Source organism: Peromyscus leucopus, chromosome 3 (assembly GCF_004664715.2).
Source record: "Peromyscus leucopus breed LL Stock chromosome 3, UCI_PerLeu_2.1, whole genome shotgun sequence".
Lineage (NCBI taxonomy): Eukaryota > Metazoa > Chordata > Mammalia > Rodentia > Cricetidae > Peromyscus > Peromyscus leucopus.
In genome coordinates this window covers 155,936,598-155,960,033 of record NC_051065.1, presented here as the reverse complement: position 1 = coordinate 155,960,033, position 23,436 = coordinate 155,936,598, and the positions used below count along the sequence as shown (strand labels likewise).

General features: G+C 48.8%; 1 protein-coding gene across 5 annotated transcripts in view; it reads right to left on the bottom strand.

Moving 5' to 3' along the window:
• Vgll4 (vestigial like family member 4) overlaps positions 1-23,436 on the bottom strand; it is a 116,116-nt gene that overhangs the window by 59,409 nt on the left and 33,271 nt on the right. The window contains exon 1 of one of the 5 annotated variants that reach the window (XM_037204258.1): positions 4,514-5,180. The exons of the other annotated variants lie outside the window; for them this stretch is intronic. Coding sequence (XP_037060153.1) covers positions 4,514-4,595 — 82 coding nt within the window. The 5' untranslated portion in view covers positions 4,596-5,180. Of the gene's footprint in view, positions 1-4,513; positions 5,181-23,436 lie in introns of those variants that run through there. 5 annotated transcript variants of the gene reach the window in all.

Here is a 23,436-nt window from a genome sequence, read left to right as displayed (position 1 = left end):
TACTGGCTCCCAGAAATAACAGCCCAAGTCAAACAATCCTTCCAGAAGGGGATTGAGAATTATGGGCGTGGAGCTGGAAGAAAGGAGACTCCAACCACACCTTCCGGGCACAAGCTGTAATTAGCAGAAACACAGGCACAGAAGTGTTCACCTGGGCTTCTAGATCAACATGTGCACGTATGCATACACACACACACACACACACACACACACACACCCCTGTAAGATGCTAAAATTGAATGAATTTCCATAGTAACATGGTTACAGGCACCACCACAGATTACAACCAGATCAAGACCAGGTCACTTGACCTGTGTGCAGGGCTAGGGACCAGCCCTGGGACTTGTAGCCTGGCTCTTGTGGCCTTTTCAGCCAACAGCATTGGAGGCTCTAAAGCCTCCCAAAGCCTCTGAGCTCCTCAGGCAAAGAACAATGAAGCTAGGCCTCCGTCAACCTGTTGCTGGTAGACTGGCAAGAAACAAAAAAGCCCCATGCCCAGACTTGCAGGGCCTCACGCTGCTGGGCGGCCCAAGCGTGTGTGGTTCCGTTCCAGCCCAGGAAAATGGATCTCAGTGCAGCCTGCAGTGAGACAAGTGGTAATTACGTTCCAAACGACCGTTCTAAACCCTGAGGACCTCTCCAGGCCCTCTCAGAAGCTCTGGGCACATCACAATATGCAATTCAGCCTCACTTTCTCCCAAGACAAATCACACTATTAAATTAAAAGGAGAGAATTCCTCTACCAAATTACACACTAATGGCTCTTAACCCATAATTGAAGAATCACTAACAGCAGTTTACAGCCATGGCCAACCATGAGCATTTATTAGGACCTAACTTTTCAGAACTGAGTAATTATGTAAATACGGCTGTCAGCCATCCTGAACACTCCCACTCTCCTCAGCTTCCTGGGGGGCTCACTCTGGGGGAATCTCACCTCCAGCCAGGGCCACTTCCTCCTCCCTCTCCCCCCCTCCTCCTCCTCCTCCTCCTCCTCCTCCTCCAGTCCCATCCCATCCCACATTCTATAGTGGCAGGGAGAGAAAGTTCTAGAAGGTTGGTTACGTGCAGCTAGCATCACTACTACTCTTCCTTGAACATCAAACAGCTTTGGAACCTGGACCAGCTAGCATCAGGACAATGCCCTGCAAGCTGGGTGTGAGCCACCCCTACCCCACCCCTAGCATGCCCAGTCCTGAGGATGTGAACAGAGATGAGATGGACAGCAATCCTGGAAAGAAAGGCAGTATGGGAAGAAGAGACCCAGAGAAGAGTGAAATGCCCTGGGCTCCAACCTCACCTCCGTCCTGCAATGCAACACCCCCCCAAATCTACCTGATCAAGGAGAAACTCTGGGCCTTGATTTCCTTAGCCAAAATAAGGCGAAGGTATTAGATGATGTCTGAGACGCTGGTTGGCTCTGTGGTGACGAGTTAATTAAAGAAAACAACAGTCTGTAATTAAAGACTGTATTATACACAGCAGTGGCCACAGAGCCGCCAGGGGAAGGTCTGCAGACTTCTGTTGTTATGAGTCCAGCTTCGCCATAAACCATGTCCTAGAGCCCCCGAGGGCCCTGAGCATGCCTTGGAGTGGCAGCAGTTACCAAGACAGCCACCCTGCCTCCATGAGGCCTGTGACCATCCACTGGGGTGCGCCAAGAGTTCAGAGCGAACAGTAAGAAGGCTGGCTGGAATTGACCTAGGCCTTTTTTATGGAGACAGAGGCGAAATGAACTTCCTGTAGGTACAATGGGACCAACCAGAAGAATGAGGCAGGATGAGGTGGTTGGCTGTTGGGCACAGCGGTAAGAGGCCAGGAAGCACCTGGGCCTATTCACCACCCCAAGCCACTGCCCTAAGTCACTCCTTATCAGAGCAGAAACTAGTTCCCATACGTTACAGATTCCTGTCTCAACATCCCTGCTCCCCAGAAGCCACAGTGGCCTTTCAATCCTCCTTGTAGGTGGCTATGGGGGTGGGGACAGGGAGGCGGTCCCCACACCAGGGGGCGACCTCAGCCATTTAGAACAGGTTCTGGCTACCGTGGGGCTCAGCGGAAAGAGGTGGGCTTAGCAGAAGATAATGTGGGTTCAGGCCCAAGACCACGAGGACAAGCTAGCGTGGATTCAAAAGGATGATGCAAGGGTCCTTGTACGCTGCGGAGCAGATGGCTGACCCATCTCCAAGGGAGCTATCTCTGCTGAGAGAAGGAAGATGGCGAGGACACAGTCCGCCCCGACACACCCAACAATGGGAGAGGCAACCTGGGCAAGCAAAGCTCCTGCAGCTACATCTTCACTGCTGGAGCCAGCAGGGCCAACACTGAGTCTGCCCCTGTGAAAAGGCAGGAGGCTGGCCTGGGCCCCAGAACAGACAGATCAACGCCACCCACCCCATCCACTCATTGTTCCACAGAAGAGCCCGGCACTCTGGAGGGCTGCTGGTATGTCCAAGGCAAATGATGGCAGCCCACGCCATTTCAACTGGACCAACTTTTCCCTTTGGCTTGTTTGTTTCTTTGTTTGTTTGAGGCAGGGTCTCACCATGTCGTCCTGGCTGTCCTGGAGCTCTGTAGAGCACGCTGGCCTCGAACTCACAGAGATCCACCTGCCTCTGCCTTCTCAGTGCTGGGATGGAAGGCACCAGGCCTCGCCCTGTGCTGACTTCTTACAGGAGAGAATCCCGTGTACGACTTATGCCCATCCCTCCACACGGCCCTGGCAGTTGAGACCAGATGTGTGTGGTGTTTACAGTGAGGAAACCAGAGGACGTAAACAACCGGCTCCCAACGCCACTCTGGTTTTGCTGTGCTTTTCTTCATTTCCTGTGTATTTATTTTGGTGTTAGAATAATATTACCTTTCATAATAAGGAAAACGGGAGCAGATGTTGAAACTAAACAGACGATAGCCTATGATCCCACACAGCCTCTCGGTCGCAAAGTCTGTTCTTCCAAACGGTGACGGAGAAACAAGACAACTAACTAACTAAGCGCTGGCGTATGAGCTTTCCACGGAACCGCACGCCCACCTGGGGAGCTGCTGAACTCCCTCCCCAGACACAAGGCACAAACCTGGTCCCGGGGTCCTGGCAGCTTCAGCGATCCTCACCGGCTTGTTTTTTAAATATCAGATTACTTGTTGACAAAGAAATCATATTAAAACTTTTCACCTTTTGTTTGGGGTGCAGATTTCTTTCTTTCTTTCTTTCTTTTTTTTTTAAAAGACAATACATGAGTCCAACCAGAAACAGCTTCTGAGAATCGGGCCTTTGAGATGAGGGAGTTTAGAAGCCAAGACGTTCCTTACATGTAGAGGAAACTTTTTAAAGTGGTATCTTATTTAAAAAGAACAGCAACAACAAAACACACACACACACACACACACACACACACACACACCCTTTAAATATGAGATTCTTATCCACAGAGTTAATTTTCAAACAAGCTTGAAAGAGGAAGGGTATGTTTTCAACTGCTTTAAGAAACAGATCTGAAACTTCTACACAAAAACACAACGATTGTGCTCCCCGCTTTAACTTCTGGCCAAGAAAAAGAAAACAACCCACTCAGTTTACTATGGGGGAAAGCCCAGAGCCCAAAGTTGCCCCCAGAAGATGTGCCCTGATTTCTACACGCTTTTACCAGGACAGACTCCCTAGCAGCCCCGGCTCTCTCTCTGCCCTGCCAGTCCCGAAGCTCAACCAGGCCATTGCCCTGGACTCAGATGGCACGTAGGTAAAATCTAAAGATGGACTTGGGGTTTTCTCTTCTTCCCCGCTCCAGGGAAGTGTCCGGGGGAAGGGGAGGTGATGAGCAAGGAGAACCTAGGGTTGGGGGCATCTGCCACTTTCCTTAGCCTCCTGGCAGCTGGGTTGTGTAATCGCTCGGGGCCAGGGTTTGGAGGGAGCCTGTCTCTCTGTCACAGGAAATGGGGCGGCAGACAAAGAGCCGGCCTGGGCTCCCTGACACCAGGCCTTGCCAGCCCCAACAACTCCACAGAGAAAATCCTCAGTGTCTGAGACGATGGCCCCAGAAAACAAGAACTCCTCGTGGCTTTGGGTTGTTTTCCTCTTCACCACACAGACTCCAGAGCAAGAGTACACACACACACAGCACACGGTACACGGTGATATGTTTAAAAATGTGTCTCGGGGCCCCTCCCCTCCGCTCTAACACCCACATGCTTAACTTCTCCTGGGTCCTCTGAGTTCCTCCCCTAGTAAAATGGCAACAAAATCAAAAAAGGAAAGAATTGAAAGTGTAACAATCTTGTCAGTAAGTTGGAAGCAAACTTGTAACAATGTGTCCCCCTCCAGCCCTCCCCGCTGCCGCCGCCACCCTCCTGCCAGGCACCACCGGCAAACTGTCCTGAAATGGTGCACTCTCTCTAGGCACTCCACTATCCCAAGAAAGACAAGAAAAGATTCAGAAGGCGATCAGAACCCCCCCACCCCCCGGAAAGGAGGAGTGGCCGTTACAAATGTAAAAAAAGTCCATTCTAGAACATCTACCTTCGTAGCACAGAACGCCGATGTTGTTGTTCATCTTGTCCAAGTACTGGTAGTTCAACAGGTCCATCTTCATAAACAGCATTTATCTGTCCGGCTAGCAAAGAAAAGCAGTTCTCTGCTTTCACCCCCAAAGAGAAAGTTTCAAAATTCAGTCTTAGCTTGAGTAGCTCCAGGCTCTCCTAAAACTTCAGGAAGATAGAGGCCCAGCCTCACAAGATCAAAACAAAGATGTAAAAGTTTTAAAAAAAAAAAAAATCAGGCACACACACACAAAATCAGACTCAAACAAAACCCGTCAAGGGCTTATTGGAAGGCAGGGTCTGTATTGTGTCCTCTCCTCAGCTTTAAAAAATCATTTCAGCAGTCTTCCAAAGCCTGCCTGAAGGGTTTAAAAAGAAAGCAGTAAAAAAGACAAACACAAAGCACATTTCTTAGGACAAAGGCACTCTCCCTCACAGCCCGCTGCAAGCTGACTGCTCTGACATGCTGGCTATGCTTGGTATGACTCGTATGTAAACCAGCTTCCTCTGCTTGGGGAGGTGGGGGCTGAGCATGCTCACTGGAGCCTCGGCACAGGCTCAGGCTCTGGGCGCATGCAGAGTTAGCAGGAAGCAGAAAGAGGAGGGGACAGGAGGCGCAGGGGCGGCAGGGAGTCTTTCCTCATAGGAGCCAAAGGCTGCCAGAGGCCGTGGAAGAAAACTCAGCAAGTTTCGGAGCGTTTTGTTTTGTTTTGGGGTTGGGGGTAGGCTAAGCACAAAGTTCACAAAAATCAGCGGTGGAAGCAAACTACATGGAATTTAACTTTCGGGTGACTTCATTCCAGGGGCTGGGAACCCAGGGCTTCCACCGGGGTGTGCTCTGCTCCGTACAAGCTTTCTTTGTTTCTTTGTAAGATGGTTTTATTATGTCCAGGACACAGTGAGTGTTTACACTTTCAAAGTCAATGAACATTTAACTTCCTTCCTACGCCCTGTAGCTGCACAGACAGACAGGACACCAGAGACAAACCTTTCCACAGAAGAGGAAACTGAGGCTCCAAGACTAAGTGAGTAGCCTATAGACCCAACCCCCACCACCACACCTACCCCCCCACACACACCCCCCACACACGAATGGGGTGGGTGGGGGACACTATCTGGAGAGGTGGCTCGGTAGCTAAGAGCACTGGCTGCTTTTGCACAGGATCCGAATTTAGTACCAGCACTCACTCACAAGCATCTGTAACTCTAGTTCCAAGGGATCTCAGGGGGTCTGATGCCTTCTTCTGGCCTCCATGGGCACTGCATGCACATGGTGCACAGACATGCCTGATGGAAAAACATCTATCCACACACAAAAAAGAAATAATTTGGGGGGGGGGGGCATGGAGTTTCTCTGTGTAGCCTTGGCTATCCTGGAACTCACTCTATAGACTAAGCTGGCTTCAAACTCACAGAGATCTGCCTGTCTCTGCCTCCCGAGTGCTGGGATTAAAAGCATGTGCCACCAGTGCCCAGCTTAAATAATAATTTTTTAAAGACCAGTTGCTTCCCAAACTCATCTGGAAAGGTTGTGATGAATCATGGAAACTTTCAAAATGTTCCAAGAAGCTTGAATACAGAGCAGCATTGAGCTTCCTCTGAAAAGGGAAAAAGGCTGGCCCTTTTAAGAGACTCCACCTCAGCCTGGTACTGTGGAGCAAGCCTGTAATTTCAGCACATCAGAGACTGAGGCAGGGGAACAACCATGAGTTCCAGGGCCTATCTGAGCAAGAGTAAGATCCATCCCACCTCCAAAAAAAAGACTTCAATGCATTCACTTATTTTAAAATGAAGAACTTCATTTTTGTTTTTTCAAGACAGGTTTCCTCTGTGTAAGAGCACTGGCTGTCCTGGAACTCCACTCTGTAGACCAGGCTGGCCTCAAACTCACAAAAATCCGCCTGCCTCTGCCTCCCGAGTGCTAAGATGAAGATCTTTTAAAAAACAATTTAAGCACATGACTGAAACAATACAGATATAGGGAAATGAGCAAAATGCTTAGCAATGTCCCTTCCATGACTCAACAGCATTAAATACAGCGGTCCTCAGGCAAGGGAACGCCAGACTCAATCCCGGGGGCCTACACGGTCAAAGGAAAGAACAACTCCCCAGAAGTAGACCTCTGACCTATACACGCACCATGGCATGCATACACCCTTAAACACTGAAATGTATATGTGCACACACGCGCGCACGCACACGCACGTGCGCACACACACACACACACACACACACCGAGCAGGTGGTCCTGGGTTGCATATGAAGAAGCCAGGCATGGTAGTGGCACAGAGACAGGTGGATTGCTGTGAGTTCGAGGCTAGCCTAGTTTACAAAGTGAGTTCCAGGACAGCTGGAGCAAACAGTGAGACCCTGTCTCAAAAAAAAAAAAAAAAGAGGAGGAGGAGGCAGCAAGCTGAGCAAGCGGTGGGCAACAAGCCAGAAGTTCTCTCCTCCACGGCCCTGCTGCAGCCCCTACTAGGTCCCTTGATGGTGGACTGGGCGGTACCCTGAAGCACATACCCTTCCTTCCCTCACCTCCAGGAAGTTAGTTTGGTCAGTGTTTTACCACAGCAACAGAAAGCAAACTAGAACAGGGATTCCACACATACATGCATACATACACACACACATACATACATACATACATACATGTGTACCTGCACATATGACACACAAGCACATAATATAAAATAATAAAATTTGAAAACAAAATAAAACCCTGGGGGCCAGTACAATGGCTCAGGGTTAACATGTGCTATGCAGGCCTGACCATCTGAGTTCAGTTCCTGGAACCCATCGTGGACAGAGAGAGCTGACTCCCAAAAGTTGTCTCCTGACCTCCACACACAGGCAGCACACACACACACACACACACACACACACACTCGTGCACACCCATGCAAGAAATCATAAAGACAATCAACTGTAAAGCACCTAGCTGACGGGCAGTCTCTCCCTCTTCCACGGGCATGCTGCACGGCAGCGTCTGCATCCCACCTCCCTCTTCCACGGGCATGCTGCACGGCAGCGTCCGCATCCCACCCCGCGGGGTTCTGACTGTACTTCAGATCTGCTCAATTCCTCCACTGAAAACACTCAGTGCCGACCAATCACGCCCATTTTCAAACCTGCTCAGACTGATCACAAGCATCAGCAGGAGGGACTGTTGAGTGCAATTAGGAGGTAGCACACACACATCTTTAATCTCAGCACTCAGGAGGCAGAAGCAGGCGGATCTCTTTTGTTCAAAGTCAGCCTGTTTTACAGAGTGAGTTCCAAGACAGCCAGAGCTACACAGAGAAACCTGGTCTCAAAAAAACAAAACAGCTCAACAAAAACCAAAACAAACAAACAAAAAAGCCTGGCGGGGAGGTTCTGAATTTGAGCCACACCAAAGATAAAAACAAAATGAACCTTGTCCCTGGGGCTAGGGGCACCAATGAAAACAATGTCAAGCACCGGGAGACCCCAGGCCGCACGCCAGCACCGGGTGAAGGCGGCATCGATCCTGTACTAGACCGTGTAGCAGTGACCCTTCCCAGAAGTGACAAGGGGAACCAAAGAGGCACCGTCACACTGAATTCTATACAGAGAAGATACAGACGACCGCCATGAGAGAAGCTACATGGAAAAGAAGCCACATAGGCCCTCGTCTATGGACCAAAGTGAAAATGAGCTTTGAAAATGACTTTCACGCTTAAAAACCAACTGCCACAGGTATGTGTCTGCTACCTGATCTGGAATATAGAAGCACTGCCTAAGACAGAAAAGGGGTTTTAATAAAACAAACAAACAAACAAAAACCAAAATACTTCATACAGGAATAACACACACACACACACACACACACACACACACACACACACACACACCCCTGAGTAATCTGATTGAATACTCAAATTTATGCTCTTATATAAGGAATTCAGTGTTCCCACCTGCCAAAAGAACTGCTTTCCAATCTTCGCACTCACCGCTAAAGGCTGTGTAAACAGCGTCCACAAGGCACAGCAGGCTCAGAGTCCCTGCACTGACTCCACATCTGGAACACCACAGTCAGAAAATGAGATTTAGTTGGCAAAGACAGCTGCCTGTCACACTGACACTTATTCGTTACTCTTGTTTCTTGCTTTTGACACAGTGTCGTGCCATACTGCCCAGGCTGGCCTCAAACTTGGGGCTGAAGCCATCCTCCTGCCTCAGCATCCCCAGCTCAGGCACTCCTCACGCCTGGCTAACTTACCTCCCCTGCTCTTTCCTGCCATGCATGGAGCCAACCCAGGCGCGGCCCCCCACCCCCCACCCCCCACCCCCGTCTCCGCAAGTGTTCAACCACCAAGCTCCGCCCCCAGCTCCTGCTGCTACTGACAAGAGTGGACACAGGAGACCCCTGACAGGGAATCAAAGCTGTGGCTGTGGCTGGTGCAGCAGCCACACCGCCTGTAAGAGCACACGCCTGGCCCCAGCCACACTGTGTGCCCCAGGACACCTGAAAGAAGCCAAACCACGGAACGGAAACACACTCACCATACCCCAAATCCTGCACGTACGTTTACGACCACACACTGACATACACAAACTATGAGAGACTGGGAAGCACAGCCCACACAGGCATGCTGAGTTCCCACCCCCACCCCCCACCCCCACCCCCACCACACACATAGACAAGGTCTCACTTTAAAGCTCTGGCTGTCCTGGAACTCACTATGTAGACCAGGCTGACCTCAAACACATAGATGCACCTGCCTCTGCCCATCAAGTGCAGGAATTAAAGGCATACTCCACTATGCCCAGCTCAGGCACACTCAGCTTTAACGGCAGGTGCTTTCACATTTCTCCATATTTCTCATCAACCCACAAGGAGTTATTTCTCTTATGTAATGAAAATGAAGGAGAAAGTTCTCCTCTTTAAAGTTAAAAGGCAAGACAATATTCCCTAGGAGACATAATCAAGGGACCGCGTGTTACTTTTTAAGATTGATTTTTATTTTTCATTATGTGCATGTGTGTGGAGTATGGGGCTATGTGTGTGAGTGCAGGTACCTAGAGTCCAGAACAGGGGGTTGGGTCCTTCGGAGCTGGAGTTACAGATGGTTGTGAGCTGCCCAATGTGGGTGCTGGGAACTGAACTTGGATCCCCGGTGAGAGCACGATGTGCTATTATTAACCACTGTGCCATCTCTCAGCCCCTAGATCTTGTTTTTGTTTTAAGCCAGGGTCTCACTTTATAGTCACTTTAAAGTCAAGGCGGGTTTGAACTCACGATCCTCCTGTCTCAGCACCGCTAATGCCAGGACCACACCATGTGCCACCACCACCCCTAACTGCAGAGGGCGGAGGCGCACAGTTGTTAATCTTTTGATTTAAGCTTAATAACTAAAGACAGTAAAATTCTAGGTATTTAAATATCTTCAAGGAACCAAGATTGAATCATCTACCCTAAAAAGCAAAGTTGACAGGGAATTCTAAACATTCAGAACCACAGAAATGCATGTCTATATGGTGAGTGTGTGGGTGGGAGGGTGCACTCATGTACTTTTGCTATTCACTGAGTGTGGCACATACTAGCATCAGTTGGTATCAGATGCGCAAAGCACATGACTTGTGGAAAAGATGAAAACCAAGCCCAGCTGTAACTATAAATCTCCCCACAGCACACCATAGGTGATCTGTAAATGTTGGTTATGGCTCAGCCTCCTGGTGGAACAGAGGTGGAGTGATCATCACAGGAGCAAGTCCAGGAATCACTAAGTCACTCTCCCTGCCAGAAGGCTGACGACTGAGTTAGACTACACCAGCAAAACCCATGGTAAGCTTAAGAAAAGCCAGGGGTCTGAGGGCACTTTCCAGATACTTATTAGAATCAAATGTTTCCACCGGAGCCATTTAGAGAAGGGGACATTTGTCTCAAGTTGACAATATCTCCCTGAAGACTCTGGGAACACACAACCCTGCTGAGCTATCCGGTCCCCACGCCTACGCAGTCAACTCTTCTCTCAGGAATTCTACAGTAGTTAGATATTAGACAATGTTTTTTCCTAAAGGTGGTTCCCCTCACCCTTTACAGCAATTAAAATCAACCTAACCTGATATGTGGATAAAAAAAAAAATCCAAAAAAGACTTTAGCAAATGAAGAAAATGAGCTGATGTCTGGCATTAGCTCAATAGTTGGATGTGTGAGAACTCAAGCTTGCAGGCATCTCCAGAATAATCATACCCACTGTGTAGAGAGGCACTCCTCAGCAGAAGACGATCAACCATCCAAGACACTGCACTGGCCAGGGCACTTTCACTCGTAGCCTTTCTTAATCATGACATTACCCTTGTGAGAACGAAACCATGTGTGGGGAGAGATTGGTTAGTTGGTGTTTGCTGTGCCCAGAGTGGGACCAGGGCCTCAAGCATGTCAGCCACAGCCACAGCGCTACAAGGAGTTTTAAGTTAAAACCTTGTACTGATGACAAAAGAGAAACACTTGAGACCGACTTGTGTAAGCACCACTTAGGACGCAAAGTCCAAGACCTGGTAGAAACTCTCCTCTAAGAACCATTACCAAAGGAGGACTAAGCTGTCCAGGCCACTGTACTTGAGAGCAATCCCACACTCAGCTCTAACTCAAGATTGAGAAGGTTTTTTTTTTTTTTTTGTCTTACCCAATGAAGTCCAACCTGCACATAGTAGGTCTTAAGACAAGTGAATGAAGACCTATTATAAGAGGTGGAATCTTTAAACAGGTGCACACTGTTCTCCAAATGGAGGGAAAATAATTTCTGTGTGTGAGTGTGTGTGTGTGTGTGTGTGTGTGTGTGTGTGTGTGTGTGTGGTGATACTCTGCAGCTTCTCCTTCCACTTTTACACGGCCTACAGAATTTGAACGCTGATTCGGCAGGGGCACTTTTACCTGAACCACAGGAAAAGGGTGAAATGAAATTGAATTTCAAGTGGTCCAAGAACCAACAAGGTAAATCTGAATTATCATTAGGTTCCCTCTATCACACTTCCTTCCAAGAAAGACCTCTAATTTGTCATATTACTTCTGCAATGTGGGATTGCTCAAACTGACACACTTTAAAATGTATTTTGTCAAACCCTTTTCAAAGTATATCATTAACCTATGTCTTAAATTTTGTTCCCTGCAAAATGGGACCAGTTGTAAGTTCAAGTATACTCAACTTCTTTTAAGTAACATAGGATGATCATTAAGTGTGTTGAGGGGGTTTAATACACTTTCATGTAATTTAGAAAAACAACATAAAACATTTCCTCAAATAAAATGTAGATTTTCAGTACAACACCTCCCCCTAGGGGCCACTTTTAAATCACGGTGGCAACTCGGAAAATCGAAATCCCCTGGTGTTGCATTGTGTCTCACACACAAAAGCCCCTTGTTTTTATCTAGACAAGTCAGAGAAAATGCCTTTACCAAACAGCTTCACCTTTATTAAAATAAAAACAAAATTAAAACTAATTTTAAAATTAAAACAAAACTACTATGAAGAACCAATTCTACTGGTATCACAGGGCTAACAGGAAACTGGCTTTAAGATGAACTCAAGGCGTAAGTAAACTTAAAGAGTACATATTCAGACTGGTGGCGCCTCTTTTCCTTTTTTAACTTTCTTTTTATTTTACATGTATGGGTGCTTTGTCTGCATGCATATCTGTGCACCCTGTGCAGACTCAGGCAATACCCATGGAGGCCAAAAGGAGGCGCCCTCCCACCAGGACTGGAGTTTAAAAGGTTGTGAGCCACCATGTGGGTGCTGGAAATCAAAAGCCAGGCTTCTGCAAATGAAGCCAGAGCCCTTCACCAGTGAGGCATCTCTTCAGCCTCCTGGCATTTAAAATAATTAGAAAAAGCCAAGTGTAGTGGGGCTAATGCCTGCAATCCTAGCACTTGTAACTCTCTGATCCTGGAGGACCGCTGTGAGTTCCAGTTCGCCACGGCTGCTGCCATCTGGTGCTATGGGAAGAGGACAATTTATCATCCCAGAAAGTGTGTCCAGCACAGCACTGTGTCCAAGTGTTACAGCTACTGCTTTCCATGCCCAACAATGAGAGCAACCAAAAATGACTACTGTGAGTTTTGTTTCTACAAGCATGCTGGCTAATTTCATGTCCTCCTGACACAAGCTGAAGTCATTTGAGAGGATGGAACCCCAATTGAGAAAATGCCTCTGTAAGATTGGGCTGTAGGCAAGTCTGTAGAATGGTTTTCAAATTACTGATTGATGTGGGAGGGCCCAGCCCATTGTGGGTGGGGCCATGCCTGGGTTGGTGGTCCTGGGTTCTAAAAGAAAGCAGGCTGAGCACGCCATGGAGAGAAAGCCAGTGAGCAGCACCCCTCCATTGCCTCTGCATCAGCTCCTGCCTTCCGATCCCCACCCCGTCTGAGTTCCTGTCCTGATTTCCTCTAATGAAGAACAGTGATGCGGAAGCATAAGCCAAATAAACCCTTTCTCCCCACGTTGCTTTGGACATAGTGTTTCATCATAGTAACAGCAACCCTGACCCTAACCCTAACAAGCAGTTTAGGTTTCATGAATCCTATCCACAGATGATTCACTGGAGAAGCATTACTCTGATTGCCACACTGTAACAAACCCTAAACATCCATAGGAATAGCCTGCAAGATTGACCAGAGCTAACTTCTGCAGCAAAGATGAGGAGAGACAGTTCCCAGAGACCAGGTGGGGCTAGGTGTCCCAGAGGGTCAACCTTGAAAGTGCTCACTGCCAGCGCTGATGACCCACGATCCTTTAGCCAGGCCTGTGGCCTCCGGGCTCCTTGGCTTACACAGCACTTCAGAGGCAGCCTTCCTCAGCCAGGGTCCCATTTACAAATCAAAACACATGCCTGTTAATCCTGTTAATGTAAGAGAGCCTCTCTTGTCCCTGTCTTGTTATTAACTGGGGGTGCTACCACCACATACAGGAGAAAGTCTGGGTGCTGCTGACCACCCATAATGCACTGGGTGGCCTTCACTCACATTCTCTGTGTGTCTGTCTCTGTCTCTCTGTCTGTCTCTCTCTCTCTCTCTATCACACACACACACACACACAATTATCTAGACAAAAATGGTAATTGTGCTATGCTAAAGTCTAAACAGATCATTTCCTGACTTTTCCTCCGTAGACGAAGAACAACTGTCTGATGCAACTCAAGGGTCTGCTGCCCATCAGCCCAGAGCTGTCCCCTCTCCTGAGCTGAGGGATAGAGGGCAAAGGGCATTTTCTTTGCATGGGGAGGGTGTATGGCATAGTATAAGGGTCTTTGCAAGCAGAGTTTCACCCACATGAGGGAAGCACCTGGAGTCACACCTCACCCAGTTCCTATTTCAATCCTCTCAACAGTATGGCCAGAGCAAGGTCAGTTCTTTTTTTTTTTTTTTTTTTTCTTTTTCTAAAAATTTTTTTTATTTTTAATTTATGTCTACGTGTTTGTGCCCAAGTGTACTCCTATGTACCACATGCATGTGGTACCCACAGAGGCCAGAAGAGGGCATCAGATCCCTTGGAACAGGACTTCAGACAGTGTGAGCTGCCGTGTGGGTGCTGGGAACCAAACGAAGGTCCTTTGCAAAAGCAGTAAGCACTCTTAACCATCAAGGCATCTCTCTTAGCTCCCATTACTATGTTTTAATCCTGTCAACTGTACTCAGTACTGTAAAGTGAAACTAAGTACTTCTGTTGAAAATACCATTAAGCCAATTAATGGCCAGTAGTGTTTAAGTCTTCTCACTAAGCAAACAGCCCAGGTTTTCCAAGATGGATTTGCCATAGTCACCCTAGAGACATCCCTCCGATGTGTTGTGATGATGCTGTGTTTATGTGGAGATTAATATGACCACTAGAATTCCACTGACAAGATGGGGCAGTTTGGGGGCTGGGGGGCTCCTCAGTGACAAGCCTGACAACCTGAGTTTGATCCCTGGAGCCCCGCATGGTGGAAGGACAGAACCAACTCTGGCAAGCTGTGCTCCAACCTCTGCACCACACACGTGCCCACAAAATAAATAAATGTAATAGAAGTCACAGGGTTTTTGAGCAGGGTGTTGTAATCCACAACTGTCATCCCAGCACGTGAGAGCCTGAAATAGAGCATATGCTTTAGGCTAGCCTGGGCTACACTGGGAGCCAATTTCTTTCTCTACCTTTCTAGAGCTTTATTGGGAGAGAGAGAGAGAGAGAGAGAGAGAGAGAGAGAGAGAGAGAGAGAGAGAGAGAGAGAGAGAGAGAGAACGAACGAGAACAGGAGAGAGTGCAGAAAGAGAGCAAGCCTATTTCTAAAAACACAAAGGAAGGAGAGGCAGTTTTCCCATGCACTGGAGCCAGTCAGGAGTTTTCAAAGCCGCCATGCATAGTCCAGTCCCTACTTCCTTCACCGGCACCAGGGCTTCCCTGGTGAGGGAAGCAGAAACATCAAGCTCAGACTTACAAGCGTACACCATAGGCAGTTAAAAAAAAAAATGTTTGTCTTAGTGGGAGCCCCTGGTTGCAGGCCCAGCCTTACTGGTGCAGTACTCCTCACTACAGCTAGGGGACACTGTGAGCCAACCTAAAACTCAACACCACATCCTCCATTCATACTTAAGCTTTCAGTATTCCCTTACTTTACAGGGAAGGGCACACAGACGCACCATCCGCCTGTCTTCTTGGGTAGGCTTCGTAGCTCTCTCCATCAGGCAGCTGGGAACTAGGCTCAGCAGGCTTTCCTGTCGACCCATCCTCAGAGGGAGGTCCCTCCCAGAGGCTGTCCGTGCAAGGCAGCTGGTAGAGAATTTCCAATCTCCTCTGGCTGTTTTAAGTGGAGGCCATTGTCTCTTTACCACAGTGCCCTCAAGCATGGCACAGTCCATGCCTTCCCCAGCACCTGACACCTGGCACCGCTGGGTGTCAATCAATGTTTACTGAGAGAACAAACTGGAACAAGGACCTGTACATTTAGCTGGGCACCTGGGAAAGCAGGCAAGGCACTGCGTGTTTCTGACTAAGTCCCGGACACCGGAAAGGGGCCCCTGACTTTTACATCCCATAGCTCCTGATGCTTTGAACGGTTAGAGAGCAGAGATGGCCGAAGCAGACATCATGATCCATGGCTTCTTTTTCCCTTAGGTCCATTCATAATGTGTAAGGAAGGGGGAGAACAGACCTCCCAAGGAACACAGCAGAGAGATAAGTACATATGCCATACGAAGTTCCAGAACCATTCAATACCACCTGGGGTGGCAATGGGCTCCTGAAGTTTCAAGCGTAGGGATGGCATCCAGCAGAGCAGGGATGCCCGAGGACCATGAGGTCCTCAGTAACACAGGGCAGAGCTGCCAGAGCATCAACTCTCTGTCAGCTCCCGTGTTTCTGAGTTTCCAAGTCCTGCAGTGAGAACACAGTGTCAAATTCTCAAGAAGGAGAGGACTTCAAACAAGATCTCACACGTGGGGCCTGAAAAGTTAACTCCATCTCCCCAGCACTGGGGAGCAAGTTCTTACCACAATGACCTCGTAGCCAGCTGCAAGTCTAGAATCATTTCACAGCTCCGTGACACATGAGACAGCTTTGGAAATGCACTGGGTTCCCTGTGACCTCAAACCACCACCAGTGCTGGAGATGGAGGCCAGGGCCGAGAGCAAGCTAGGCAAGCACTCCACCTCTGAACCGCACTCCAGAAGTCCGGGGTTCTAACCACTGAATCACACTCCAGAAGTCCGGGGGTTCTAACCACTGAACCACACTCCAGAAGTCCGGGGTTCTAACCACTGAACCACACTCCAGAAGTCCGGGGTTCTAACCAGGTTTTGAAAAGAAACAGCAGCCCCAGTCACAGGGAGCCGCAGAGGGAAGCAGTGGTGAGGGGGGCAGACTCCATCTAGAAAGAGCAAAGAGGGTGTAGACATAGAAGACCGCGCCGGAAGGACAAACAGAGTGTGCTCCTGCGGTGAGCTCAGGAGGAGGGTGAAATGGACATTGCAGGCGCCACGGGGGACGGGGGGGGGGGACGGGGGGGGGGGGGAGCAGGACACCTGGCCTGCTTTTCTCTGTGAATGCACTGTGGCTTCCTGGCAAAAGAGCCCTAGACAGTCAGAAAGGATTGGGTTCACAGCCCAGCTCTGACACAGACTCGGCTGCTTGGTCTCTATCAAGTAACTGCACAGCTCCTGACTTCCTGGTGTGCAAATGAGCATGGCAGAGGCCGCACCCCTGCACCATGAAGGGGTGTCTAGGGCCAAACCAGGAAATTCAAATCCAGGGTTCCCGCTGTCATTCTGTCATTCTTCCTGCACGATGGTTTCATTGTGTTCCGGAAGAGATGCCAAGGCTGTTAGGGTGTCAGGCCTGCCCTGCCCCCAACCCCAAAGAACGTCAAACAGGACTAGCCATAAAAAAAAGAGCGGGAACAAAGGTCGCTGCCACTGCCCGTTTAACGGCTCTCTTAACACTCGGGTGGATTTCTAAGACTCGACTGGCCCTGCCCCCTTAACACGCAGGTGGATTGCTCAGAAAATTTTAAGATTATTGCTCTGGGGCTGGAGAGATGGCTCAGAGGCTAAAAGCACCGATTGCTCTTCCAGAGGCCCTGAGTTCAATTCCCAGCAACCACATGATGGCTCACAACCAACTATAACAAGATTTGATGCCCTCTTCTGACATGCAGGCAGAACACTGTATACATAATAAATTTTTTAAAAATCTTAAAAAAAAAAAAAAGATTATTGCTCTGAAAAGTTACAAAATATCCAAAACTCACATGGACCACACATCTATCACTTAAGTAGACTGCATTAAAGGAGAGGTATACTTCCCCTGAGGACTTCCCACAAAAGGTTAATCACCTGGCCCAGCCTCTCCTCCTCTGCAGACTGAGGTCCGGAACATCAGGTTCCTTTCCACCACCACCACCCTACCTGCACCTCTCTAAAACCCCAGCGTTCTGGGGGCTCCTCTTTCCCCTGAGCCCCTCACCCCCACCCACTCCCACATGAACACTGGTGCCTGACACCTTCTGCTGGGTTACATTGTTTTCTTGCTACAGAGCCACATTAGTTAGTGCTCTGCCTTCCAGGAGGCAAGACAGACAGAAAAAAACAGAGACACTGGGCAATCTATCCATCATAATAGACACAGAATGCTGCTTCTCATCCTCCTGGTAAGCTAGCTCTGCAACAATAATTTACAGTTAACCCCAAGGTCTGTGTTCCTCTGCGGACCCCACTGAGTAAGTCATGGTTACCTGAGATGAGTGGCTGGTTGCACACAGGTCTGGATGAGGCCAGCCTGGCGGACGAGGGACCCTAACAGACTTCACTCACCCAAGTTTCAGGGAAGATCCCACTACTTGTGAATGGCTCCTCCACCACCCACTCTGTCTAAAATGGTTATACAAGGCTTCCAGCTGCAAGGTACCTGTATACACAGCCCCCTAGTGCCTACTGACCAAGAAAGTGATGACTCCAAGCAGAGTGCTTCCAATTCACATGGCACCCAAATAAATGCTACCTCCCACTCACTCTTCCATTTTCTCAGTAAAGCCCATTGGAAGGGAGGAGAGAAAATGCAGCCTGTGTGGGCAGGCTCAGGGGCATCCCCTCCCCAAAGCAGTAACCAAGCCACCAAATTTAGAACAGCTGCCATCAAAGTCCTGGGTAATAGTTTCTAGCTTGGCTTTGGAAACACCAAGGAAGGGGCTACCACCTCCCATTCCCCGCCCCCCATCTCCTCGCAGGGAAAGCTGACAGAAACAGCAACCACTTCCCTCCAATCACTGAGCCAGGAGCTCCCTCCCACCGCCCTCAGCAGATCGCGGCAGCATTCCTGTGTTCAGGATCATGACTAATTAAAACAAAAATAAAAACAAAAACTAGCTACCAGTTTAATGCAGCAGGAAGGCCAGAGAATGAGAACTCAGGAATTCATTCACTTTATTGGCCTGGCATGTGGCCCAGGACTCTTCATCAAAGAGAGAGCTCATGCCCTCAGACTCCCCCTCGTAAATGCACACTTAGTTAATGATGAACAAGAAAGTGGGCTTGAACAAGGTGGCCAGTGTACACTTAGGAAATGTGCAACAGCCTGTTATGCACACGGAGACACCTTAAAGAGCCAAAAAGTTTTCAGGCAAACACCTAGCCTTTATTCTAGGAGACAGATGGTAGCTGAGTCCCCAAAGCAAGATCACAGCGGGCACACTTGACCCTGCCTGCATGCCTTGGCCACAAACTCACCCTGTACAGGATCAAGGTGCACATGACAATCTGAAATGTGCTAACCCCAATGTACAGACAATTTTTCTGTCTGTGTTTCCAAGTACTGTGTGCTGATTTCGGTGGCCCTGTGCATGGCAAGCAAGACATCACAGAATTAGGACCCATGGACAGAGCGGCAACACCTCCATACAGGCTGGAACTCTAGCTCCGCAGAGAGATTTCCGCTCTGCGCCGCAAAGAGAAAAAACTCCCACCTCACTGGCCTAGCAGCTAATGGGGTCTGGACAGAAAGACTTCAAAGCCTATGTTCTAGAAGGGCTTGTATCTGAGTACAAAACACAAGAGCTACAAACATACACACACTAGAAGGCAGGGAGGGAGAAAGCCCACTTTGCGCAGGACTTGAGTGGAGATTTTCATAAAGTGACATCTGTCCAAGACCTTAACAGAACTGCAAAGCAGGGTCATTTATGAACAATTGGGTGGGTGCTGGCTGACTATTTAGACAAGCATTACTGAGAACCCAGGGCTGGTGGCATGCTGTGGATATCACTCTATATAAATAAAACACTGATGGCCAGTGACCAGGCAGGAAGTATAGGCGGGACAAGGAGAGAGGAGAATTGGGGAAACAGGAAGAAGGGGGAGAGACACTGCAGCCAGCGCCAGGACAAGCAGCATGTAAAGACGCTGGTAAGCCACCAGCCACGTGGCAAGGTATAGATTTATAAAAATGGGTTAATTTAAGATATAAGAACAGTTAGCAAGAAGCCTGCCATGGCCATACAGTTTATCAGTAATATAAGCGTCTGAGTGATTATTTTATACGTGGATTGTGGGACTGCAGGGCTTGGTGGAGCCTGGAGAGAAGCCCTCCAGCAACAGTGGCAGACACACAGACAGCCTGGACTACATACAGAAACCTCGTCTCAATAAAAACCACACGAAGTTCCTGAAAATACAAAGATACCCCCGAATGCCCCATGCTGGAGAAGGGAAGTACGATCCCTCGAGGATGTGGGCTTGGACATGTTACCTCCTATTCTCTGGAAAACAAAGTTAACATCTGTCTGGCCCTTCTCCTTCGATGCCCTGGTGGCATCTAAAACAACCTAGTGTAACTCTGCTGGCTTTGATCTCACAGGGAGCAAGGTGGGGCTCCCAGGTGTGCTGTTTGCCTCACAGCACGGTCACAGAGCACTGACGGCAGCAGACCCCCAAATGCCAGGCACTCCGCCTCCTAGTCTGAGTGTGCTGTCCGTCCTGCAAATGGCGGCATCCCAGTTTTAAATTCTGAGCTTACCATGCCAAGCTTCTGTGTGTCTCCATCTCAACAGGGTCCTTCTGTGTAACTGCTATTCTTATTTATCTATTCATTTTTATTTTGAAAAAGGGAGTGTAGAGCTGGAGAGATGATTCAGCAGTTAAGAGCACTTGTTGCCCTTGCAGAAGACCTGGGTTTGGTTCCCAGCACCCACATGCTATCTCTCAACTGTCTGTAGCCCCAGTTCCAGAGGATCTCATACCCTTTTCTGACCTCTGATGGCACCGCCTGCCCATGGTGCACAGACATGTGTTCATGTAAAACACCCATACACGCACAATAAACATTTAAAGAAGAACCGGTGCGGGGAAGGTCAGGAAAACCCTGGGTAGATAACACAGACACTCTCAGTGCTGGTTCTTCTCGGAAACTTGGGTTAGAAAGGGGCTGTTGGCTGTTTAGCCTCCATTTCCTCGTTTGCAGTGAGGGTGTTTCCGTTCACCTCCATGCTGCTGCAGTGACCATGGAGATGAGCTGCCCAGCTGCCCCGTCAAGGAGTGGCTTGTCCCTGCTGCCAGCTCCTGCAGGGTCTGCTTGGAGGCAAACAGCTAAAAGTGCTTGTATTGCTTTTTTAACGTTTTACTTATTATTATCATGCATGTATGTGCACACAGTATGTATGGCCATGGTTGCTATGGTGCACATATGGAGCAGTCAAAGGAAAACTGTGGAGTCAGTTCTCTCCTTCCTCCTTTAAGTGGGTTTTGGGGACATCTAAGCTGGTTGTCAGGATTGCACAGTGATCTTACTCCCTGAATCGTCCCACCAGCCCTAACCTGTATTTCTTTACCTTAGTGATGACATCTAGTTAAACACACAGACTCGACACAGGCAGTATTTGCCTGGCTGTGGGGTCTTGGTGGTTTACTTGGAAGATAAGTAATCATTATTTCCATCACATATCTAAGCAAACTGTCTTTAAAAGCTCCCTCACAGGAGGCTGAATAAATATCCAACAGATGAAAACACTTATCCACCTTGGGAGGCTCAAAGCCACTAACTCCAGCTCCAGAAGATCCGGCGCCCTCTTCTGGCGTATATGGGTGTATGCACACACACAAGCACATGGTTATTCATTCACATACACATACACATACACACACACACACACACACACACACACACATAAAAATAAACCTAAATTTTTTTTCAAAAGCTTCCTAATAAAGCCAGGTGTGGGGCCACCTGATTGTGAGCCCAGCACAGGGGAAGTAGATGCAGGAGGATCAAGAGTTCAAGGCCATCCTTGGCTTCAAGGTAATTCTGAGGCCAACTTGAGTTACATGAGACCCTGGCTCCAAGAGGAATCAAAAACAAGAGAACCCGAACCACCACAGAACTATTATGTGAAAATTCACGACAATGTTCTTTCAGTTGGTTTGTGGGTTTTCAGTCTGAAATTTTGTCCTGATAGTCTCCACAGCCCAGGCTGGCCCAGAACTCCTGATCTTTCTCCCTCCACCTCCTCCCAAGTGCTGGGATTACAGGCCTGCACCATCACATGAGACCACTGCATTCTGTACACTAGGAAATGCTCACCATCTGAACAGGACAAACCACAGCACACCATTTAAACTTTCGGCTACGGAGCCACTGAGAAAGCTCTACGGGTAAAAAACTGCCTGGAGTGCACACCAGATGACAGAGTTTAATTCCAGAGACTCCTGTGGAAAGTGACGCGCAGGAGCACGCATCCACAACCCCAGCCCTCCCGTGGAAAGATGGGAGTCGGAGACAGGAAAATCGGCCGGAAGCTCATGGGCCTGGATCCACGACTAGGGAGCAGAAGCCAGAGACCCTAACTCAGTAAGGGGGAGGCAGGGAAAGGACTCCTGAAAACTGTCCTCTGGCCTCTGCCAGTGCCGTGGCGTGTGCACTCACCCATTACACACACAAAAGAACTCTCATAACGCAGAGCAGATCTTAACTCCAACTACACAGTTACATCGCAGTTAAAACACACTTCTCTGCTTCCTCCTCACAGCTCAGCAGTCTCTCTGCCCTCCATCTTTCCACATGTTTTCTGCCGGAGCAACCAGAGATTTTTTTTAAATGCTTCTTAATTACCTTTTTTGACATTTCTTACAAAACCAAATTCTAAGCATTGCTTGCCAAAAGTTAAAGAAATCTCCACATCCTCATTTGCTCTAAAAGCCCGTGTTCAGATCCCAACACAGCTCACCCCTGCTCCACCTCCACCTCCCACCCCGTGGCTCTGCTGACGCCATCGGGCACCGTGCTGCCAGCCCACACCCAGAGGTGAGAAAGTGCTGAGCAGACAAAACACCAGCCAAGCAGCTGGAGGAAGACACTAAGCAGACAACCAGCGTCCATCCTTGCCCACAGGTGTCAATCTTCACTAACTGTCAGAGAAGTAAGAATCAGAATCCCAGGTGCTGCTCGGGTTACGCCCATCTGCAGCAGCCCCCTCTACAGCTGACTGTATGATGCCTGGATTCCAGAATGATTGGTACCATTCTTACATCCCCAAGAAATGATGGATACACATGAACTACACGTGTACCCTCACCCTCAGAGTGGCACATACACTCCTTCCCAGGAATTGCCTCCCTTCTCCCTGACACTCAGGAATCAGAGCCAGCCCAACTATGTGAAACTTCCCCTCTTCCTCTGGCACCTCTAAGAAGGGATCATCACCCCCGTCGAAAGGGTGAAGTCTCCTCAGAGCCTCTATCATGTTGCTTTCTGTCTGTCTGCATATGGTGTCAATAATTCCTCTGATAAATGTCTTACCCAAAAGGACAATTGGCCTATTGTCCCAAATCCGAGGCCTTGCAGGAAGGATGGAAGACAACACAGTGTCTCTCCCTTCTGCACACAAGTTCCTGACCACTTACTATATTCCAGGATCTGTTCTAGACACCATAGACTCAACAGTACATGAAGCAGGAATCTCTCCTCCTAGTGTATGTAAGCTGTACATCCTAGTGTATGTAGGAAGCAGAGGATAAATAAAAAATAGAGTGGAAGAACATGATTAAGCCAGTGGTGGGGCCCGAGGGTAAAACCAGGAAGGCCACTCCAAAAGGGTGTGTTTGAAGGGAACACAGGACAACATCTGCACATAAATCCACAGGCATTTGTAAAGGCAGAACTTTCTGGCCTGTGAAAGGGTAAGCGCAAAGGCCCTGAGGTCCTGGGGAAGATACTCATCTGAAGAGCAGAAAAGCCAGCTTGGCTCAGAGGTCACCTAAGACCTTCAGGCTTTGCCTCTGTGTGGGACAAACAGCTACAGGAAGTGTTCTGAGCAGGAGCCACACAATCTGATTGACATTTCTAAAGAATCTGTGTTGAGACCTGAGTGAAAGGGCACAGGGTCAGAAGCCATGGGGACATCGGGGAAGCTGCTGCTGCCATCAT